The sequence below is a fragment of the Mangifera indica genome, chromosome 1 (assembly GCF_011075055.1).
Source record: "Mangifera indica cultivar Alphonso chromosome 1, CATAS_Mindica_2.1, whole genome shotgun sequence".
NCBI classification, from domain to species: Eukaryota; Viridiplantae; Streptophyta; class Magnoliopsida; order Sapindales; family Anacardiaceae; genus Mangifera; species Mangifera indica.
Window position 1 is genome coordinate 11,547,255 of NC_058137.1, and position 22,612 is coordinate 11,569,866.

Below are 22,612 nucleotides of genomic sequence, written 5' to 3' on the forward strand. Positions count from 1 at the left end.
CGGAGACTTTTTCTCCTATATCTAAGAAAGATTCTTTCCGTATTATAATGACATTAGTAGCCCATTTTGACTTGGAACTGCATCAAATGGATGTGAAAACAACATTCCTCAATGGAGATCTAGAGGAAGAGGTATATATGAAACAACCTAAAGGATTCTTCTCTAGTGATAGTGAGCATTTGGTATGCAAGCTTAAGAAGTCCATATATGGATTGAAACAAGCATCCCGTCAATGGTATTTGAAATTCCATGAGGTTATCTCTTCATTCGATTTTGAAGAGAATATCATGGATCAATGTATATACCAGAAGGTCAGTGGAAGTAAAATTTGTTTCCTTGTTCTATACGTGGATGATATATTACTTGTAACCAATGATAAAGGATTGCTTTATGTGGTGAAACAATTTCTCTCTAAAAACTTTGATATGAAAGATATGGGTGAGGCGTCTTATGTCATTGGCATTAAGATTCATAGGAACAGACCTCAAGGCATACTAGGTCTATCTCAAGAAACCTATATCAACAAAGTTTTAGAAAGATTTTGGATGAAAGATTGTTCACCAAGTATAACGCCAATTGTGAAGGGTGATAAGTTCAATTTGAACCAATGCCCTAAAAATGAACTTGAAAAGGAACAAATGCAGAACATTCCCTATGCTTCAGCTGTTGGAAGCCTTATGTATGCTCAGGTTTGCACAAGACCTAACATTGCATTTGCTGTTGGGATGTTAGGAAGATATCAGAGTAACCCAGGTATAGACCATTGGAGAGTTGCAAAGAAAGTGATGCGGTACCTTCAAGGGACCAAAAAATACATGCTTATATATAAACGGACTGATAATTTAGAGGTAGTTAGTTACTTCGATTCGGATTTTACTGGCTGTGTTGATTCAAGAAAATCAACATTTGGATATATTTTCTTGTTTGCTGGCAGAGTCATATCTTGGAGGAGTGCCAAGCAGTCATTGATTGCTACATCTACCATGGAGGCTCAGTTCGTTTCTTGTTTTGAGGCTTCATCATATGGTGTATGGTTAAAGAGTTTCATATCTAGGCTTAGGATTATGGATTCTATTTCTAAGTCGATAAAAATTTATTGTGACAATTCAGCTGTTGTTTTCTTGGCTAAAAATAATAAAAGTAGTAGTTGAAGTAAACATATCAACATTAAGTATTTAGCCATTAAAGAACGTGTAAAAGAAAAGAAAAGTGGTCATTGAACACGTCAGCACTAAATTGATGATTACCAATCCTTTGACAAAAGGCATGCCACCAAAAAGTTTTAAGGATCATGTAGAGCGAATGAGAATTGGTCTCATGTAGTACTTGTGATAGGAGTTGGTTCCATCATGTGATTTGATGTATATACATTTTCTATAATATAATTATTCAGTTTTTTAATTGATTAAGTTTTCTCATTCTATGTGCACATTTTGGTTGAGAAAATAATCAATTTTGAACCTAGAATAAACATAAGGTTTATTCATTAAGTTATAAAGGAATGAATACATCGTGATACATGGAAGATAATACTCGTTCTTAGAGGACTTATCGCCATGATTCGTGTATTTTATTTCTTTACTTCAGTATGTGGATTCATGGGTTACAGACCAAGTAGGAGAATGTTAGTTTTTTCTTCTTACTGGTAACTGCTTCATGCAGTTACTAAGTAGTTACTTCTTCATGGCTTAATGGTAACTGCTTCATGCAGTTACTTCTTCATCGCTTAATGGTCTGTAACTCCCATGCCATAACTTCACATTTTGCGTTGCATTCTTGATGGTAGAATGCTTTTTAAGGCTATAAATAGGGTCCCTGGGTGAGCTTTTTCTACACTTGAAAACATACACCATTATATGAGAAAAAAAGATCACTTGGAAGACGAAACTGCAAGCAATTTCCAAAGGATTATACTGCATCAAATCGTCAAGCAATGGTTGGAGGTTAGTGTTTAATATTCCGCATATTAATTTTGGTTTCTATCTTGCATACTCAGTATATATATGCTTAGATAGAGACCATATACATGTTCTTACACAAACCTCGCTTGTCAATTCTTATGACACATATTATTGATGCCGTTGAGGAGTTTAGTAAGAAAACTTCTACTATAATGTATAGATTGCATCAAATGGATTGCCACTCTAGAGTTGGGCTCAGTTTGAATATTTGAAGCCCCATAATCTCTAAGTACTTCAAATCCAAGTTTAATAATTCATAATTTAGCTTCTACCATTGAATAAGTCTTTAAGTTTTTGGTGAATCCTCCAAAGTAATTAGAGCCTACAGTTCTGATAATTCCCCCAACTCTTGCAATACTAGTCAATCTTGATACAACAACATCAACATTTAATTTTCAAGTCTCATCCACAGGAAGTGATCAGTGAACATCCAGAGTAACAATAACCTTAACTGATATTTTCTTAGAGAAGATTTTTCAAGTGTCCATACATGTATTAACATAATCAATAATTATCTTAACTCCCTTTGTTGGTCTTGAAAAATCAACCTCAAGAAGCTCTTTATTTCACAAACTCCACAACATGTAGCAAGAACAAACAAACCACACATTCTAGTTGTGTCCAAAAACTTGTTTACCCCTTTGACTCAAATTCAAGCTTAATCAGTTATCACTATTTAACCTATAAAATGATTCCTTATGATTATGTGCAATAAAATAATCTCATATACATTTTGCATAAATGCAATCATGCAAAACATGAAGCCAATCATCTTCAAAATTTCCTCATAATGGATAGTTAGCCGAATCAATAAGACCTCATTTTTAGACTATTAATTAGGAGCTGTTTATAAGTCATTAACCAAGGAAATTGACAAATCCATTGCGGTACATAACAACTTTATAAGTGTTTCCCGACTGTTTCACTCCTCAATTGAATTGCACTCAAGAGAACATCATATGCAGAACTAACATTAAAAATATCATTTGTTATCAACTTTTATATGATCTCATCATCTGAGTCATTTCTTGCTAGGGGGTTTCACTGTTGCAATCATTAGACAAATTCTTGTAGGAGGAAAATGTGAGAACGTGACCCAATGCCAGTTTCCATTGCCTATTTATTCTTTGATATAAATTTTAAATGTTTTGACATTAAATTTATACTTAAAAATATTATGAAAACACTTGCATTAAAAATTTAGAATTCAAATTTTATAATTCAAATAAATAAATACATAAATATATATATAGATGTTACTTTATTATTAACTCAAAATCACTTAACACTTGATAACATATATTCAATATGTATCTACTTGTATATTCAAAATAGGTATATATAATTTTATTTTATATATAAAATTTAGGATATATTAATGAAATAATTAAAATTATATATATATATATATTATATTTATTAAATAAATAATGTTTACTAATAAATATTTTGTGACGAATGTGCTTGAGGAAGCAAGCAGATCGTTTGATTAGATTGACCAATAAGTTTTGACTGATTCAATCTTGAATCAGTCTACTCTTATGGCTAAAATTAGTTTGGTGTTCTATTGTAACAGTCTATTCCGGAATCGGACCCTTAGCGGTAATTAATTTAATTTAAAAAAATAATAATGATAACCATCAAATACAATTTGATGTTTATGAGAAATCATCACATAATACTTATTGGAATACAAAGAAAAATGTGTCAAAATGTGTCAAAGTAAAATTCAGTGAATATAAATAAATTGATAGTTTCGGAATACATGGATTTCATAAAGTAAATTATTGTGAAAATGATCGGAATAGAAATAAAATAATTATAGCCAAAACGCAGTTCAACGTGCTGATCCACTCGTCTCCCCGCCTGCCTCGTTGTTTTTCTACCTGCAACACCCTAAAATAAATATATAAATTGTAAAACTCAGTAGACTTTTTTAATAAATTTGATGTTTCATATAGATATTTTCGACGGAGTCTCACCGTCACACCCATCCCTGATGTACCCGATTAAACACCTATCTCAGATGCCTCTTACGTCATCATATTGGAGGGCCACTGTTTTAGTTACATTATATATCCATTTTCACCAAATCCGAACACCCGTCTTAGGTGTTGCTCACGTTAACACCGTACATCAAATTAATTTTTACTTTCTCTTTATTCAAAACCAGGACATCTCATCTATCGGTTTGAATATACTCAAGACTAGAGCATTTTATCATTTAACCTCTAATGTGACTCGTAATGATCTACACTTGTAATTAGGGTTATGTTTTCAAATGCAATCTTTTACGGTCTCTCATAGGCACTAAAATGATCTCCCCATTTTATAAGTAGTGCCAACATTACCTTCCCAAGATTTGAACTTGAGCATAAAAAAAAAAAGAAAAAAAAACTTGGCATGATTGCATTGAAGGCTGTTTGGAGTGTATTTTACTTGGTGCAGGTGCACCACAATGTGTGTGGCTGCGCACATGGCATCCCAAGCCAAAAAGAAATAGTTTAAATAGTGCAAATGCACCATAGTTTTTGTGGGCGTGCACATAGCATACCAGCGCTATGCATGGCTGGCATGCTATGCAGACTTCAATTTTCACCCAATAATTTCGTCATGCCCACAATACTCCAGTTCCTGGAGATTATATTCTGCCTGGCATCCTTGCCGCACGTCTGACGAGTGCACAACCCATTCGACGAGTATGCAGCACGATGACAACGAGAACGTCGGCGTGCGTGCTGTATGCCGGTGGCGTAATATCTATATATATATATATACGCACACATATAAACCAACACTAGCACCCATATAATTTTTAATCTGAAATATCATCACACAACCACATAATACATACGACCATCAACAAATGCATATATGCATATAGCAATATGAAAATCAATATAACCAAAACTAAAAGTGCAGAAAAGTAACAACTAAATGCTTACGTTTTCTTCTTTCTGGTATTCTTTCTCAGATTTTCTTTCTTTACATACCTAAGCACCGAATCAGACTCCATAAATTCATACAAAGATTATTTCAACCATCATATTACAGTACAAAGATTGCAATAGGGAAGGTTGGATCAAACACCTACCTCTCATCTGACGATCACGTTTGTCTTCGCGTGGCAGTAGTCTCCTCAATGACCTCTTTCTCTGACCGGCGAACGGAAGATTCTTCTTTCTCTTTGGCTGTATAAGAAATGGTTACTGGCAATGTAACAATTATGTAGTGAGAATTCCTTTCTTGGTGCAAAGGAAACAAACAAGAAAACCTAGCAAAAAGACCTTCAGAAAACTATCTCTTTTCTTTTATACCGTTATCCTTCCGAAACGTCTTTTAGGAAAATTATGTCTATGTCCATTGAGATGTTTGAGGAGAATGGCCGACCAGTGGGCATTACTAGCATCAGTCTGTAATATTCTGGTTCCTTCTGAAGGAAGTTTCAATGGGGTTAAATGAGAAATTATGGTTTTAAGTTGTTGGATGGACTTGGTATGGACATCTGTCCAAGGAAAGGGATCTTTTTTGAGCAATTGGTATGGGGGTTTAGTGTAGTGGCTAAGGTATGAGATAAATTCAGAGACATAGTTGACAATTCCAAGAAACTGTTGGACCTGTTTTTTGGTGAGGTGTTCATCAGGAAAATCTTGCAAGTGGATTTCAATATGAGGCTGAGGAACATAGGATCCATTGGAAATTGTCATTCCCAAGAATTCTATGGAAGATTGGGCTAAGAGCATCTTCTTTTCAGAAAGCGTTATGCCATGGGTTTTGACCAAATTGTGAAATTGTGAAAGGAGTTAAACATGATCTTTATCGTTTTTAGAAAAGAAGAGGATGTCATCAATGTAAATAAGGGCTTGGTCTTGGATTGGGCTAAAAATTTTGGTGAGGGCTTTTTGGAATAGTTAAGGTACTGTTTTGAGTCCAAAAGGCATAACAGTTTATTGGTAGTGATGACCAGGAAGGGAGAAAACAGTTTTAGGTCTGTCTTCTGGGGAAATACCAAGTTACCAAAAATCAGCTTTGACATCAAATTTAGAGAGAACTGTAGCCTGGGCGAGTCTTGCAAAGAAATGTTGCTTGTTGGGTATGGGAAATTTGTCATCTTGTAGAAAACTGTTGAGGGGCTTATAATTGATTACAAGCCTTAGTTTTCCTCTGATTTGTTTGCACGTTTGTTGACATAGAATGCTGCACAAGCCTAAAGAGATTGAGTAGGCTCGATAAGGCTTTCTTGTTTGAGTTGGGCTAATTCTTGTTCTACTTGTTGGGCCAGGTTAAGATTGAGTCCATGATGACTTGCTTTGGTGGGGTTGATGTCTTCATTCTTTTTGAAAGGGAGAGTAATAAAATACTCAGGATTTTTCCACAAAGGATGACTGCACTTAGTGAGAAAATTTGTGTGAGAAGTTGCACATGATTCTATAAGGATTTGCTGCTTCAGAGCTTTAAAAAGGGTGATAGTGAAGTAATTTGGAATTTTACTCTATGGAAGGAATTGTTGAGTGTGCTGTAACCCATTAGAACGCAGGTAAACTCGTTTATCTAAGAATTTCTGAATGAGGTCAAAGCCAATAATCGCATCCTTGCCAAGAAGGTCAGAGGCAAGAAACTTGTGGCTGATATTGATAGAAGGAAAGGGTTGTATTGTGACAGTCTTGCTAATAGCCTCAGTAGCAAAGACTTCATTGTTGGTAGCACGAAAGTATTGTTTATGAGGTCGCTAATAACTGAGAGGGATGACAGAGGGTTTAAGGACAGAGGAAACAACTCCTGTATCGATTAGTGAAATGATTTTGATGGGGCGGTCATACTTGTGCAATAAGAGTTTGAGTTCTGTAAGAGGTTACTGATGTTGTGGATGATGAGCTTGTAACATGACTCCATAAGAGGGATGAACTTCTTCTTCTTTAGATGAGTTGTTAGGAGAATCATCAGTCTAGGAGTCATAAAGAATGAAATCCAGTTCTGAGTGTTCTGATTCTGTTTCAAAGTAAAGAGATTCCACATCATGATTGGCTAAATTGACAATTTGAGAGATCTGTTGGATCATCTTCTTCTTTTTGGCAAGAGGGCATTCTTTAGAGAAATGACCTTTCTTTTTGCAAATGAAGCAACGATCATTTTTCTTGAAAGATTTCTTTCTACGGAAGAAACGTCGTCTAGATCTTCGAGGCTTGAAGAATTGAGTCTTTCTTCTATACTTGGGATTGTATCTTCTATGATGTCGTTTCTTGGTGGTACGACAATCACAAGTTTTATCACTATAGGAGCATTTGATCTTGAGGTCAGGACGGTCACAGGTTCGTCCTAATAATTTTCCAAGCTTATCCACATTGACAAGAAATTTGGATTTGTTGCAAAGCATTTGCAATTGGTTGAGCACCAGTTGATAGAGATCACCAAGTGTGGTTTGGGCCAAAGTATGACCTTGGAACTCGAGAAACCGAAGGGTTTCATTGCCAAGAGGTTCGGGCAATTGGTTGAGGTAAGCTTGCTTTAAGTTTGGGTCATCAACACCTTTGAGAATGTAAAAACGAGCACGAGCTTTCTTGAAATGCTTTTCTAGGTCTTTGGGGTTGAAGGAACAACATTTGAGCTTGAAAAATTCTTCACGGGCCTGGTCTGCAATATGGGCCGGACTGCCTAAAAATTCCACATAAATATTGTACATGAATTGATCAATATCTGGAATCTGTAACAGTTGAGTCTGTCTATACTGAGCAAAAACAATCCACTATTCTTTAAAGTCACCAGTAAAATGAGAGACAAAAGAGGTTAAAACCTGTACAAGATTGGTATCAGGTTTCAACATTTCAGTATTAAGCTAACCAGTCATTTCATGGATACGATTTCGATACTGAGAGACTGAAATATCATCAAATGTGAAATTCTGGAACTTGGAAGTAGTGTTGGGCACATATTGAGATGTCCGAGAGGGTTGTTCTAAAGGAAGAAGTTCTTTCATGATAGACTCAGCTTTGTCTTGGGGCTGTGAAGTTTGACCATATTCATAGGTCAAAACAGGTTGAGTATCAGAGAGAACAAAGTAAGTATCTGAAATTGTGACTGAGGATTCAATACTCGTTTTTGAGGATCTAGAGGTGGATTTTTTAGTATGAGCCATAAGAAAATCACTGATGGGATTAGGAAAGATAGCTTGTTGAGAAGGTAATAGATCAACATGGCTAGTATCAATAAGTTCAGATATGACTATAGCTTTTCCATGAGAAGGTGAAGGGGGAGAAACAAGTGTAGGAATATGTCGAGATGGGAAAAGAGTATGGCGAGGTTCAGGAGGTTTAGGTTTTGGATGGAGAATAGAGGAGTCTCCAAAAAGGCATTTATAATTTGCAAATCCTTGATGGTAACGGTTAGTGTAAATTTGTTGGGGTTCTTTAGGTAAAAGGCTAGGAGGAAGCGCATCATAAGAGTGAAAAGGGAAAACAGGAGGAATAGCAATGCGAGGACCTTGTTGGACCATGGCTTCCAAATGGGCTAATTGGGCTTTAAGAGAATTCATCTCCTGTTGTTGGTAATGGAAAGGAATTTGTTGGTCAATACAAGACATGATGTCTGTATAGACTTGTTGGATTTTGAGTCGAAGAGCATCAATGGACTTCATGACCAAATGGGCCTGGGAATCTATTTTCTTTTCAATTCGTTGGGCCATATAGTGTAAGTCTTATAGGACTTAGTTTTGGGCTAGAGCATTTTGAGACTGCCAGTTGAGAACTGTTTCTACTGGGCTGACTCGTTCTGGAGTGCCATCAGGTTTAATAGTCTGAGGGTCTTTGATTTTCCATGCCTGAGTAATGCATTGGACTGGATCAGAAACTAGTTCCAAAGGAGGAAACTCTACAGGTTGAAACATCATACAAAGAGAGGAAACCAAAGGTTGTACTTTTGGAATCCATTTCCATTTGGACTGGGGTTTTTGTTGTGGTAGAGAAATTTGAGTAGGTGGGTTTTGGGGTTCATCAGAATTGTCAGAATCATTATCTGTATCATGCCAGCCAGTAGGAGGAATATAATCAGTGGTATCAGCAAGTGGATCCCCATGATCATAATACACAATATAATCAAATTTTCCAGAAGGGTCTTCAAGGAGATTATATCCAGGTACCCCAGCTTTATATCTTTGCCAAAAAAGGCGTTGAGTGTCTAACTTTTTTGGTTTGGGGGAAGTATGAGACCGAGCAAATCGACGACGATTAGAGGTAGAAAAAAGGTTTGCCTGTTCCATGCAGGAAATACATTGACACTGAGGATTTTCAAGGTCGTAAGGTTGAAGCAGGTAAACAGTTTCACCTTGAGGGGTGAATCCATAAACTTCTGCTTGTGGAGTATCATCAAGTGGTGCACAGGAAAACTGGGTAGGAAAACACTGAGGTTGTTTTGCTAATGAAGAAGGTCCATCATAAGACATGGAGAGTCTGCCATTGGTAGATCTAGTAAATTGAGAGTCTGTGTATTGAAGAGGTGGAACTTCAGTTGTTTGGATCTGTTCATATGCAGTGTACCACTTGATGAGTCTCTAAAGAATGCCTTCTTGCCAAAAAGAAGAAGATGATCCAATAGATTTCTCAAATTACCGATTTAGCCAATCATGATGTGGAATCTTTTTACTCTGAAACAGAATCAGAACACTCAGAACTGGATTTCATTCTTTATGACTCTCAGACTGATGATTCTCCTGACAACTCCTCTGAAGAAGAAGAAGTTCATCCCTCTTATAGAGTCATGTTACAAGCTCATCATCCACAACATCAGTAACCTCTTGCAGAACTCAAGCTCTTATTGCACAAGTATGACCGCCCTATCAAAATCATTGCACTAATCGATACTGGAGTCGTTTCCTCTATCCTTAAACCCTCTGTCATCCCTCTCAGTTATTGGCGACCTCATAAACAATACTTTCGTGCTACCAACAATGAAGTCTTTGCTACTGAGGCTATTAGCAAGACTGTCACAATACAACCCTTTCCTTCCATCAATATCAGCCACAAGTTTCTTGCCTCTGACCTTCTTGGCAAAGATGCGATTATTGGCTTTGACCTCATTCAGAAATTCTTAGATAAACGAGTTTACCTGCGTTCTGATGGGTTACAACACACTCAACAATTCCTTCCATAGAGTAAAATTCTAAATTACTTTACTATCACCCCTTTTGAAGCTCTGAAGCAGCAAATCCTTATGGAATCATATGTGTAACTTCTCACACAAATTTTCTCACTAAGTGCAATCATCCTTTGTGAAAAAATCCTGAGTATTTTATTACTTTCCCTTTCAAAAAGAATGAAGACATCAACCCCACCAAAGCAAGTCATCATGGACTCAATCTTGACCTGGCCCAACAAGTAGAACAAGAATTAGCCCAACTCAAACAAAAAGGCCTTATCGAGCCTACTCAATCTCCTTGGGCTTGTGCAGCATTCTATGTCAACAAACGTGCAGAACAAATCAGAGGAAAACTAAGGCTTGTAATCAATTATAAACCCCTCAACAGTTTTCGACAAGATGACAAATTTCCCATACCCAACAAGCAATATTTCTTTGCAAGACTCGCCCAGGCTACAGTTCTCTCTAAATTTGATCTCAAAGTTGGTTTTTGGCAACTTGGTATTTCCCCAGAAGACAGACCCAAAACTATTTTCTCCCTTCTTGGTCATCACTACCAATGTACCGTTATGCCTTTTAGACTCAAAACAGCCCCTTCACTATTCCAAAAAGCCATCACCAAAATTTTTAGCCCAATCCAAGACCAAACCCTTATTTACATTGATGACATCCTTTTCTTTTCCAAAAACGATAAAGATCATGTTCAACTCCTTTCACAATTTCACAATTTGGTCAAAACCCATGACATAATGCTTTCTAAAAAGAAGATGCTCTTAGCCCAGTCTTCTATAGAATTCTTGGGAATGACAATTTCCAATGGATCCTATGTTCCTTAGACTCATATTGGAATCCACTTGCAAGATTTTCCTGATGAACACCTCACCAAAAAACAGGTCCAACAGTTTCTTGGAATTGTCAACTATGTCTCCGAATTTATCCCACACCTTAGCCACTACACTAAACCCCTATACCAATTGCTTAAAAAAGATCCCCTTCCTTGGACAGATGTCCATACCAAGTCCATCCAACAACTTAAAACCATAATTCCTCATTTACCCCCATTGAAACTTCCTTCAGAAGGAACCAAAATATTACAGACTAATGCCAGTAATGCCTACTGGTCGACCATTCTCCTCGAACATCTCAATGGACAGAGACACATATATGGATATAAAAGTGGACACTTCAAACCTGCAGAACAACACTATCACTCAACTTTCAAAGAAATACTTATAGTCAAACGAGGCATTGAGAAGTTTGAATTTATCTCAGCGGACATCATTTCATTGTTGAAACTGATATGACCTCTTTCCCATCCATGTTAGTCCCAAAGTCTAAACGCCTTCCACATCCACAACTCATGAGATGGAATGAGTGGTTTGCAAACTACTCTTTCACTGTTAAACATGTCAAAGGCAAAAACCACATTGTCCTTGATTACCTATCCCGGCCTTCATATAAAAAGCCTCTCAAACCAATCATTCTATACTCACCCCCACTTCAGATTTACATCATGTCTTCCTCCTCTAATCCATTACCTCATGGTATTTCATACTTACCTCCTGAATTTCCCGCCATTTATTCTACATTATCGATTGACGAAATAAAAACCCTGTTACTCTCCTACCAAAGTAAAACCATTCAAGACACTGGTCCCTACACCCTTGGTTCCATTGACATACATCCAGACTTTCCCTACATCTCTCTTTTCTCTATCTGAGACCGTGCCAGAGATTTTACTTGGAACTCTCTTTGGTTTCTATGGTACTTACTTGTAAAATTCACTATTACCATAGAATTTCCTGTAAACCTGATGCTCACTTGGCTTAACCATATTGAACATGACCCTTCTTAGCCAGAATTAGTTCCATTCAGAATTTTCCTCAAATGGTTCTATCATCTTCCTTGGTGAACCTGCACATTTTTCCAATATCAATTAGACCACTAAAGTTTTAGCAGACCTGTCGAAACCCAATACTCCATCCTGTTTCTTACCCGAAAGGCCCAAGTTCTCAAATACCACAAAAGGTATTATTTGAAACTTATACCCGAAAATACGCTCATCTTCCATATAGCCTCTAAAAATACCGCACCAAATATACCCAAAAATACTGCAATTTTAAACGTTCCATCACTGAAGCCAACTCAATCATCCCTCATCAAGTCTGGCCCACGCCTGTAGATGATGCCCCTTGGGAAGAATATCCGACCCCTTACATGGCCTAGCTTGAACATGACAGAGATGTTTTCTACTTCAAGCTCAATAAACGCCACAAGCCGACAGATCCGACAAAGTCTACTTCCAGCTCATAAGATATGGATATATCACCACAACTGTCTCCAAACTTGTCTTTATCCACATGGCACAATCCCATTATCGAAGTTGAAGGAGGATTTCCACCTGTCCCAATCCATCCTGATGCTCATCCAGACACGTACCCCTCATATGATCAAGAACCAACAATGTACAAATATTTACAAGTTGATTCCTATCCTGCTTTCTGTTCACAAAGCACATGTACCTACAACTATAAGCATTTTGTGATACGTGCTGATTCTCCTGAAGATAGTCCTACAGATTCTGCTCCTGCTACACAGAATACCACTCCCCATCTATATGACTTCTTTTCCCAGCAGAACGAATCTCTAGATGACATTGATTTTGACGCTGTCGATGCTCTCATTGCTCAACATAACTAGCTCACTCACAAATCAGCTTCCACCTCCCATGGCTTAGGATCCTCCATGTCACCCAATTTGACCCGTTAGTTTGAATCATGTTTTGGACTTATCTACCGACAGTCTGTATAATAATGTATTTGCTTTCCTCGTGTTGTAAAATCATTTTGCTTGTTTCCTTTAACACGTGTAACCTCCATGATGTAAGCCCTTACGTCTGTAACAAAGATGCCTTCCAACTGGCATCCTCCTTTGTGTAATATTTTGTTATAAATAGTAGTCCGTTCTTTCAGAAGGGATCATCAACCATTTGCTTAATTCCTTCTCTCTCTATGAATTCTCTTTCTGAGTAAATTATCTTAAGTCATGGGCAAAAGTCATTAATCTCTTTGCATAGAATTACCAATCCCACTCTTATACCACTGATCCAAACGAAAGTATGCTCTGTATTTGCCTTGCTTATAAGGATCCTGTACAACAGAACTCGTACGGGTTGGTTTCATGCCAAAACGGAGTAGTCCAAACACTTAGAATCTATAAAAGGTTGGGTTGAGTATGTGTTTAGCGACCTTAAACCCGTAAAAGGACCCTCCATAAGCCTGTAGACTTTGTTAGGCTTGAATCAGGTCATACCTTGGGTACAAGTTGTCTGTTTCACTACCATAATCTCTGACATACATTGGTTTAAGCCTTAATTGCTCTATAAAAGAAACCAACCAGGGTCAACCCCCATACATAGCAGGCGTTACTCAATCCAACATAAATGATAGGACGAGTGCATTACGCCTGCGCACAATTGGTGAAAATATGATCTACGTTTCCCATATGCAACCTCTTACCTAAACAAGTGACTTGTATAAATATATTTATTCAAATATTTAACTAAATGGCTAAATCGCCTTTTTATTAGTTTAGGAATATTACATCTATTTTGATCAAACTAACGATAGTTGGACTAGTTCATTATAGATTTTTAAGCAATGCTTACTAATGCATAAAGGGGTAGTTTAGTTTGATTTTGACTCAAGTTCATCAAATTAAAATTAAGGGTGACTCAATTTGGTTTAAATAAAAAAATATTTGGTTTGGCTCAAGCTTGACATAAAATTTTAACACAAATCAATAGTTTAAATTCATTGTTCAGTTTGGTTCAAATTTATGATTCAAATCGATGATTTAAATTTATGACTCAAATTCATGATTTGAGTTTATAGTTATTGACAAAACAATATCGTGTTATGTAAATAATAAACAAAATTATTGATTCGAATTATAAATTTAAGTCAAATTGAGTTACAAATTTGAACTATGAATTATAGTTGAATAGATCCATAAATTTAAATCAAATCGAGTTATAAATTCGAATCGAACTGAACTAAACACTTTCTAATTTGAATTTGGCTAAGTTTAAAAAATGATCTAAAATTTTCAATTTAAATTCAAATCAAACGAATTATAGTTGAGCTAACCTAAACCAACTTGAGCCAACTTCCAAGACTAAACCTGCACCAATTTGGTTTGGATCACCCCAAAATGCATACATTCAAACGCAGCGTGTTGGTTCACTTGCCCAAAACAAAATTCTAAGCTCATATTTAAAGATTAAGCGGTCTAGTCGGCTCAAAGACCGGGGCCACAAAGCCCTAATCTCTCTGAAAGTGGTTTAACTTTTATCCTTGATCTGCTCTTAATTTAACAATTATTATCTTTCTTATCCAACAATCTCATTTCTAAAACCCCATTGATTTTTCACCGCACGAGGCTTAATTTCACAATCAAAAGACAAGCCCATCTCCAGATTTTATGCGCGAACAGAGCTGCTTCAACTCTAACTTTTAACTCGTCTTCGTCTCTGAGACTGCGTGCTTCGCTTTGCTTATAATACTGGCCTCTTAAGAACGGTGAACGCTCAAAACCCCAACTTTTCTCTGGTTTTTGGTTGGATTTTTTTGGTAAAGGAAAGGTTTTTCCTGGTGGGTTTTGCGTTTTTGAAGTAGGTTTGTGGTGTTTGTTTTTTGTTTTTGGAATAGATATGGATCGGTATCAGAGATTGGAGAAGCCGAAAGCTGAGACGCCTATAAATGAAAATGATATTCGTATAACCACTCAAGGAAGGATGAGAAATTATATTACTTATGCCACCTCTCTCCTCCAGGTATTGTTTCTTTGTTTATTTTCACGATGAATTCATTGTACTATTTTCGGTATCATAGTTCTGTTGGGCAAATGATCAAACAGTTTATTTTCATTAAATTTTGTTAATTTTCTTTTTTATATGAAAATGTTTTTGATAGCTATGCATGTCTGTTTCAACATAAAAGAAAAACTGTGTCTTTTGAATCTAGTATAGGATTAACCAGCAGTTCTGCAATACAGGAAGGTATTAGTAAAGAAAAACATTGACATTTGCACGGGATACTTCATACAAGGACGTTTTAGAAACTTCTTGAGGTAATAGGTAGTTTGCCTCGAAAGTTGCCAAGAGAAGAAATTAGTTAAAATAGTGTTTAGATTCAGTGTGACTTAAACTCGATCACGTTTTTTTTTTTTGGGTTATAATGTAATGTGTTTTGTAGGAGAAAGGATCCTGTGAAATTGTTCTTAAAGCGATGGGCAGAGCTATCAATAAAACTGTTATGATTGCTGAATTAATAAAGGTTGGGTAATAGTAATGTCTTTCTTCCCATTTTTACCCCATGTTTCACTCATTTATTAATCTTTTTGAATTTTATTATCTTTTTCCAGAGGCGGATTCCTGGTCTACATCAAAACACTTCAATTGGATCAACTGATATAACAGACATGTGGGAGCCACTAGAAGAAGGACTTCTTCCGTATGAAACATAGACTCTTATTTATAGTTCATGTATATGCCTTATTCTAGTTTGGGGATAAGAGGGATTATTGATTGGTTTTTTGTTCTGTTTCAGACTAGAGACTACTCGCCATGTATCAGTGATCACTATCACATTGTCAAAGAAGGAGCTCAATACATCATCAACAGGGTAATGAAGATTGCGCTTGGTATTCAATTTGGATACACTGTTTTAAAAAACAAGGGATACAAAAAATCTCCAAAGTCCTGTTTGGTTAAGCTGTTTCTAGAAATGAGTTTCGGCATGCAATTCTTTAGTGATGCAAAATTTAAAGAACACGCACTTTTTTGTTTTTGCAGCCTTTTCTCGTATTGTATTAAAAAATTCATGTGGAAAAAATAATTTTTTGGACTACGGACAAAGGCTTCAAGTTTTTTAAATTGGAGCATAGTTTTCAAATTTATTTTATCTTATCATTTTAGAATACGTTAAAAGTTTTGATTGTAACCTAGTTTTTCAAAAAAAATGTTTTCGAATTACTATTTCATATCAATCTTATTTATTTCCTTATTCTTTCTGAAAGAAGATTTAGAAGTAACTTGAGAGTTTTGCTTGCAATATATAGCTGTATCCATTTTCCACATATTTTGAATTTGAGACTTATTAGATGATATACAAGGAAACATTTAAAATATTATTTTAGGTATCAGCCTGGTAATTTCTTTTAAACATTTATGTCTTGATCAATATGTTATTATTCACCTCTGTAAGTGTTAAGTTTGAATTGTGGTTATAGTTGACAGAGATGAGAAAGTCTTATTCTGGTTTGATTGATAGATTTGATGTTTCTGTAGCAATACTTATGGATCCTAGTTGGTATGAATTGCCAATAACCAAATTTAGTTACATGGAGGCTAGGCCTTGAATTCAAATCCATATGCTCATAATATCTATATCTCAATTTCTATCATTCAAACTAAAAAATTTGGATTTGATTTGACAATTAGTGACATAACTTGTGAAGTTACAGGCTATGTGCTTTCTGCTTAGATGCTTCTATTTGTTTATTTTCTATGTTGTGGGTGTTTTTTTTTTTTTTTTTAAATTTTGTGGTATGTATTGGAAGTTATGTTTGTGACTCTGAAGACACCATGTTTTGGTTGTAATGAGTTTGCTGCTTTATTTTCCTTCAAAGTACCAAAAAGCTAACTAAAATAGATTTTTTTTAATACATTAATAAATGTCAATGTGGAACTGCATATATCCTTATGATGAATAAATGGTATGTTGAGTTTGAGTGAAAGTGAGTCTGAAAATTCTCTTATGACTTCTGCTCGAACTGAAATAAATTTCAAATATATTTGTATTAGGATGAATGCTTACCTTCCTTTTTCCTTATTTTTTGACAGTATATGGCATAGTTGGTACATTTTTTTTATTACAAAAAAAAAAAAAAAAAAAACTAAAGTTGGGTTCAAAACCAGCCTCCTCTTTCTGCTGTAATCAGGTGCAGTATATTGAATTTTCTTTACTTTTGTGAATTCAGATACCAGCCTCCTCTTTCTGCTGATCAAGTGAAACCATGGAATGAATTTGAAGATGAAGGAGGTGAAAAGACTTCTTTTGTCTATAAATCTTAAATCTTTACTTCTGGTAAGAGTCTGAGTTGATTTTACATGTTCTGTTGTTGTATGACCTCAGAGGGTTCTCCAAAGACAAGAGGTAGGAGGCGTGGTGGTGGAGGAAGGGGCAGGGGTAGAGGTATGGCTCTCTACTTTTGGATTATTCAGTTGCTTAAATTACATCATGTTGTATGCTTTGAAGTGGATGTGTAGATACTGTCATTGCAAATTGGACTGCAAATTCTTTGTAAATAGAAGCTAGAATCAGAATCACAAAAGCTAAACAAGTTAAACGATTGCATGTTTTGAGCTTGTTAGTGTATCTGGTTTCAGAAAAATTGTTGCATTCACATTCATTTCAAGAATTTGAGTAGTGTCACCCAATAGGGATACCGAAGAGATAACAAAAGGGTTCATTTCCCATAAGCTTTTCCCTTTATTGGAAAGCTTTGCTGGTCATATGGAGGTCATTTTACTAATATTATGTACATATTTCAGCTAAATTGAATAGATGAAATGACCCTTATCTGCTCATTTAATGAGTTGAGCAAATTAAACTGGTGCAGGAGATTATAATGGTGATGGTTGGGATGGTGGTCCTGGCTTTGGCAGCAGAGGTCGAGGACGTGCAAGAGGTCGTTCTTCTCGGGGTAGAGGATGGGCTTATGGTGGTCAGTCAAGTGGATCTTATGATTATGGTGAATACGATGCACTGCCTCCACAAGGTCGTGGTAAATTAAGTAATGAACAAATGCTTTTTCTTACTCTCGAAGTTTCACCTAATAAGAGCTGAATAGGGATTGTTTCCAGTAATGCATATTATGATAGTTCTGTCCTATTTTAAGACATGCAAAGTTGTAGATGCCGGTTCTATAGATATTAAATGTTTACTTGGGTTTTTGCAGGGCGTGGTCGTAGGAGGGGATGGGGTCGTGGGCATGGTCGAAATCGTGGGTCAGCAACAGCTGCATAAGCGGGGAACTGTTGCTGAAGCATGAAAGTAAGGTTTGGGGTCGAAAAATGATAAGTTGATGCCTGCTGAAGTCTGGTGATATTTATGGGCATTGTCTTTCGTTTCAAATTGTGAAGTTTTAGCAGCTAGTGGTGCTTGCGGCTATTTTTTAAATTAGATTGTTGTGGCCTAGGAACATTTTCTTAGTTATTTAATTTTGACAACTTTTTTATATATCAAGTTAGAGGATTGTACAATTTTTTCTCCTTTGTTAATAGTAATAATAGAGCAGTACATTCTTTCATTCTCTATAGACAGAGCATATATATATATTTTTTTCATTTTCATATATTTATAATTTTAAATATTTGATTATAAATATGAAATGTTTGTTTTCACAATTTTTAAATATTCTATGGCAATGTTAAATATGACATCTGTGTATAATTTGTTACATATAATTAAAATAACAAAAATGTGAGTTAATCTGACATTTTCTTAAGAACATTTTGTTTGTATCGATCGGTTTGAGTTGAGATCGGGATTGGAGTCTCCGGCCATGTAAGTTGCATAATAGCAGTCTTTTTTTCTTCACACATATAACTGTTGTGTCATAAATAACTATACCATACATACCATATTTAGGGCATGTGTGGAGAGAATTTTATAGTCGTTCCCTGGTAACAGCACTCGTGAAACATATCTAATAAAAATTGTTTTGAGAAATTTTTTTTTGGTAACGAAAAATTTCACCGGAGTTGTACTATCCCCTTGGGATAAAACAAAGTTTTTATGAGAAACATATTTTTATGGGTTTTTAAAAAACTAGGGAACATGTCCAACACATATATTATGGGTATTTTAGGTCCTTATGTGCTTTATGAGATCAAGTCCTACACATCTATTGCATATCATTAGTCTCTCATGTCATACGAGATTAATTCCAAAACACGGCTCTACACCCTAAGTTTGAAAAAACATGTATAAATTCAAGTCTTAGGAAAAACTACGTTGTGATAAATTTTCATGAGAATATACATGCACTCGAGCCATTAAAATATATAACTCAAGCTCGTATCTCGCTTTCACTCTCAAACTTAAGTAATATCCATGCTCTAACTTGTATTCATGTTCTTGGCATGGTTTTGTACAACTACATAACTTATTTATTACTAAAAATTGATGGGACATCTTTACAAATAGATGAATTTATTTCATGAATGCCTGTTCAACCTTCTCCCATTGCATGACTGTATGCCTTGAGTTAAGTGGCATGCACTTATTCTTAATATGAACAACTACTTCACTAATGGTCACTAATATTTATGACTTTATGAACGATTATACATATCCTTAAATAGTTACTTATGCGTATGTCATGAACATTTAATATCCTCACATTCACGATTGTACTTTGTCATAAGGTAAAATTGTTATTTCATATTTATTAACAGTCGTGCACTCTTCTGCATGATTGTTTATTGTGTTTAGTCCATCTTATCAGGCATGATCATATAATATGACTACCCAATGATTAATAGCAATTCTACCCCAATCAATGAACAATCATGTGGGTCTTATGCGCAATCGTTCATATGCACACAAACTCGTCATGATTGTTCTTGTTCTTGGAGTGGTCGTTTTTGTGTTTGGAACGAAAATTTTTATCATCTTTGCTAGAATTCTCACACCACAACAACGACAAATTTATACATGAGGTTTATAAAGCATATCCAGGCTAAGTTGCACACCAAAACATGACAATATAAAAGTACCGAATGACAAAATTCCTCAACATGGCATATCAACAAACAGTCATCAAAATGCATCAACTACCATTCAGATTCGCATGAATAACAGCATAAAACACTTTTCTAATCCTTATTCAGTATTTGATCTCTTTTTACCTATATATTCATATTATCTAATTCTTGCAAGTATTTCCCATACAATGACTACAACATGCTTTTAGACGTATCAATAACATCAGATAAAGCTATAAATCCAAAGTCCATAGACTGGAGCACACACATAACCACAGATCAAGGTATTGATAATCACACATCTACTTACTTGTGATCCCAGCAGGAAAAATTCGAGGTCGATTAATCACTTTATCCTCACCGGAAAACGCTCTCAGCCACTAAAAATCTTCTCTGTAGATGAAAACCTCACTCAAAATACTGTATGTTCTTGTGGGGGAATAAAAATAATCCGAACGTGCGGATAAGTGCCACCTTTATAATTTTTCAAACCATAATTGTTGGAATGTGCCTTCACCAGATAAGTACGATTAATATCCACGTGGCACCACAAGAACAAGAACGGACAGACATTCTGCATGTACGACCCTTCCCTTTTGGTTCCGTATTTTTACATGTATAAATGCATGATTCTTTCAAAAGAGAATACATTCAAATTTTGCTTGGTTTGTTTTGAATTCGGTTAGAATTCATAACTCAAATCAATAATTTGAATTTATAACTTAGTTCGATTTAAAATCATGATTTGAATTGATAGTTTGAATTCGTAGCTCAGATTTATAATACATTGGTAAAACAATATCATTTTACTCAAATAATATAAAAATTATCGATCTAAACTAAATCGAACTATGAATTCGAATAATTAATTTAAACTATAAATTCAAATTAATCCAAATCACAAATTTGAACTGTATCGACCCATGAATTCGAGTCAAACTAAACGAAACTCCTTCTAGTTTAAGTTCAACTTGATTTAAATAATGATTCGAATCTTTCGACTCAAATTCAAATCAAACAAATTCTAGTCAAGTTGATCTGAGTCGAGTTGACTTGGTTCAAATCTAGCTCTATTGCTAAGGTAGAGGTGGTGGTAGGCATCCCTAGTTAAGTTGGCTCAGGCACGACTTATCTGGCTTGCAAGTTGTGTTAGGCCAAGGCTCGCATTATAGGGAGCCTTGTGGGTTAGGTCGACCCTTGAGCTTATGATGGCTTGTGACATAGCCCATAATGTAGTAGGTTGGGTTAGGGCATGTACCATTTTCAAAGTGTTGATAACCGACAACGTAGTGAAATTTAAAAAATTAAAAAATCACACAAACTTGAAAACTCTGACTAAGATACCTATTTTAAATATACATCCATGAACATGCAAAAAAACTCATAGGGTGTTTTTAGTTTATACCTACATTGATGGCTCCTTTAACTTTCAGTGACAAGAGAAAGAATGATATCCAACTTTTGAGAGGTGGCGTCTTGGTATCCATACGGAACATGAACATGAGAGAGGTAATCTAGGTGAAAAGGCTGTTAGAGCTCTCTAATTGGACCAATGTGTTCACGAGAGAAAGAGAGAAAAAACATAAGACTCGCAGCTTGGGTTTTCTGCCTTTTTTAATTCTATGTAATTTGTTTATTTTAACGCACTATTTATATATGTGCAAATGTTTGAGTATGGCAAGAATTTCAACTAAGCCCGACACCTTTAACATGCTCATGAATGAGTGGCAACACAAATGTGCCCTCCAACATGTCGTTAATTCTTGCATGGTTAAACAATCTTTTGTCCAGCCATGCCATGCTTTTTATTTTCCATGGTGCCAGTCAGTACCATGTGCACCAAGTATACCTTGGGTCAAAGCCTAGTTAATTAGATTCTTTAACCTGAATGGGCAAACCTAGTTTTTCAATGATTTATTTATCTCTCTAAACACCAAGATTATCATCAAATAATCTCATCTCTGGGTTGGAACCATCTTCTATATGCGTGTTACTTATAAGATATTTATTGAATCGGTAGTGTCTAGATTTATATCGAATTCAAACACAAACTAAAATTGGCCTCTAGTAAAATATCATAACCATTCAGATGACAGAGTGTTAGTGGACACTTTTAAACTTTTACAACATCATAGTTACGTGTAATTCAATCATTTCATCAACCAATATCTCTTGAGGCTAAGACATAGAAAAATGTTTATCTCATTCCTTAATATGAACTGATATATATCAATAACTAACATGGATTAGGCTACAACCTCATCCCATTATGGTCACAAATTTAAGTAGCCATAGATGTCTTTTAGTATTCTCATGTGAGACATTTTCTCTTATTCTCAAGAGTAACAAATCTTTTATCGATGAACCATAGCCTCCATGTATCTCACGATAAGGTCAATTACTACCTTTATGGTTACCCCAATTATGGCAACACGTTAGATAACATCAAACCATACCGATTCTTATACGAGATAGTCTAGTGACCTCAAGTTAAAGGATCATAGACGCCTATGGTGTTTAAAAAACCAATCATCTATATGAATATCCTTGAGTCGGGTTAGTGTGATGAACATGTCTAAAACATGCACCCATGTGTTGTACCAAGTTCTTTACAATAACTTCGACACGTAAGAACTATCACTATTTTTGGTAGGTCACTCAACACTATGATAATCCTATCATCATTACATGT

The 22,612-nt window shown here is 35.6% G+C and overlaps 1 protein-coding gene and 1 long non-coding RNA gene across 5 annotated transcripts; one reads left to right on the forward strand and one right to left on the reverse strand.

Moving 5' to 3' along the window:
- Positions 1-3,589: 3,589 nt before the first annotated feature.
- LOC123194481 lies at positions 3,590-20,455 on the reverse strand. Its single transcript, XR_006497282.1, has 2 exons — positions 20,231-20,455; positions 3,590-3,847 (listed from the first exon to the last, which is right to left on the reverse strand). It is a non-coding gene; the product is annotated as an uncharacterized LOC123194481 (long non-coding RNA).
- Positions 14,379-18,461, forward strand: LOC123194458 (ribonuclease P protein subunit p25-like protein). 4 transcript variants are annotated; one of them, XM_044607670.1, is made up of 9 exons: positions 14,379-14,668; positions 14,798-14,922; positions 15,344-15,424; positions 15,513-15,601; positions 15,698-15,772; positions 17,130-17,191; positions 17,285-17,344; positions 17,772-17,936; positions 18,111-18,461. In XM_044607670.1, the coding sequence occupies exons 2-9, from the start codon at positions 14,800-14,802 to the stop codon at positions 18,176-18,178; spliced, it is 723 nt and encodes a 240-aa protein (XP_044463605.1). In that variant the 5' UTR covers positions 14,379-14,668; positions 14,798-14,799; the 3' UTR covers positions 18,179-18,461. The 4 variants fall into 4 exon arrangements, with proteins under 4 accessions (XP_044463605.1, XP_044463597.1, XP_044463621.1 ...); XM_044607662.1 differs by having other exon boundaries at positions 14,380-14,668; positions 17,772-17,945; XM_044607686.1 differs by having other exon boundaries at positions 14,380-14,668; positions 17,772-17,930.
- Positions 20,456-22,612: the final 2,157 nt, after the last annotated feature.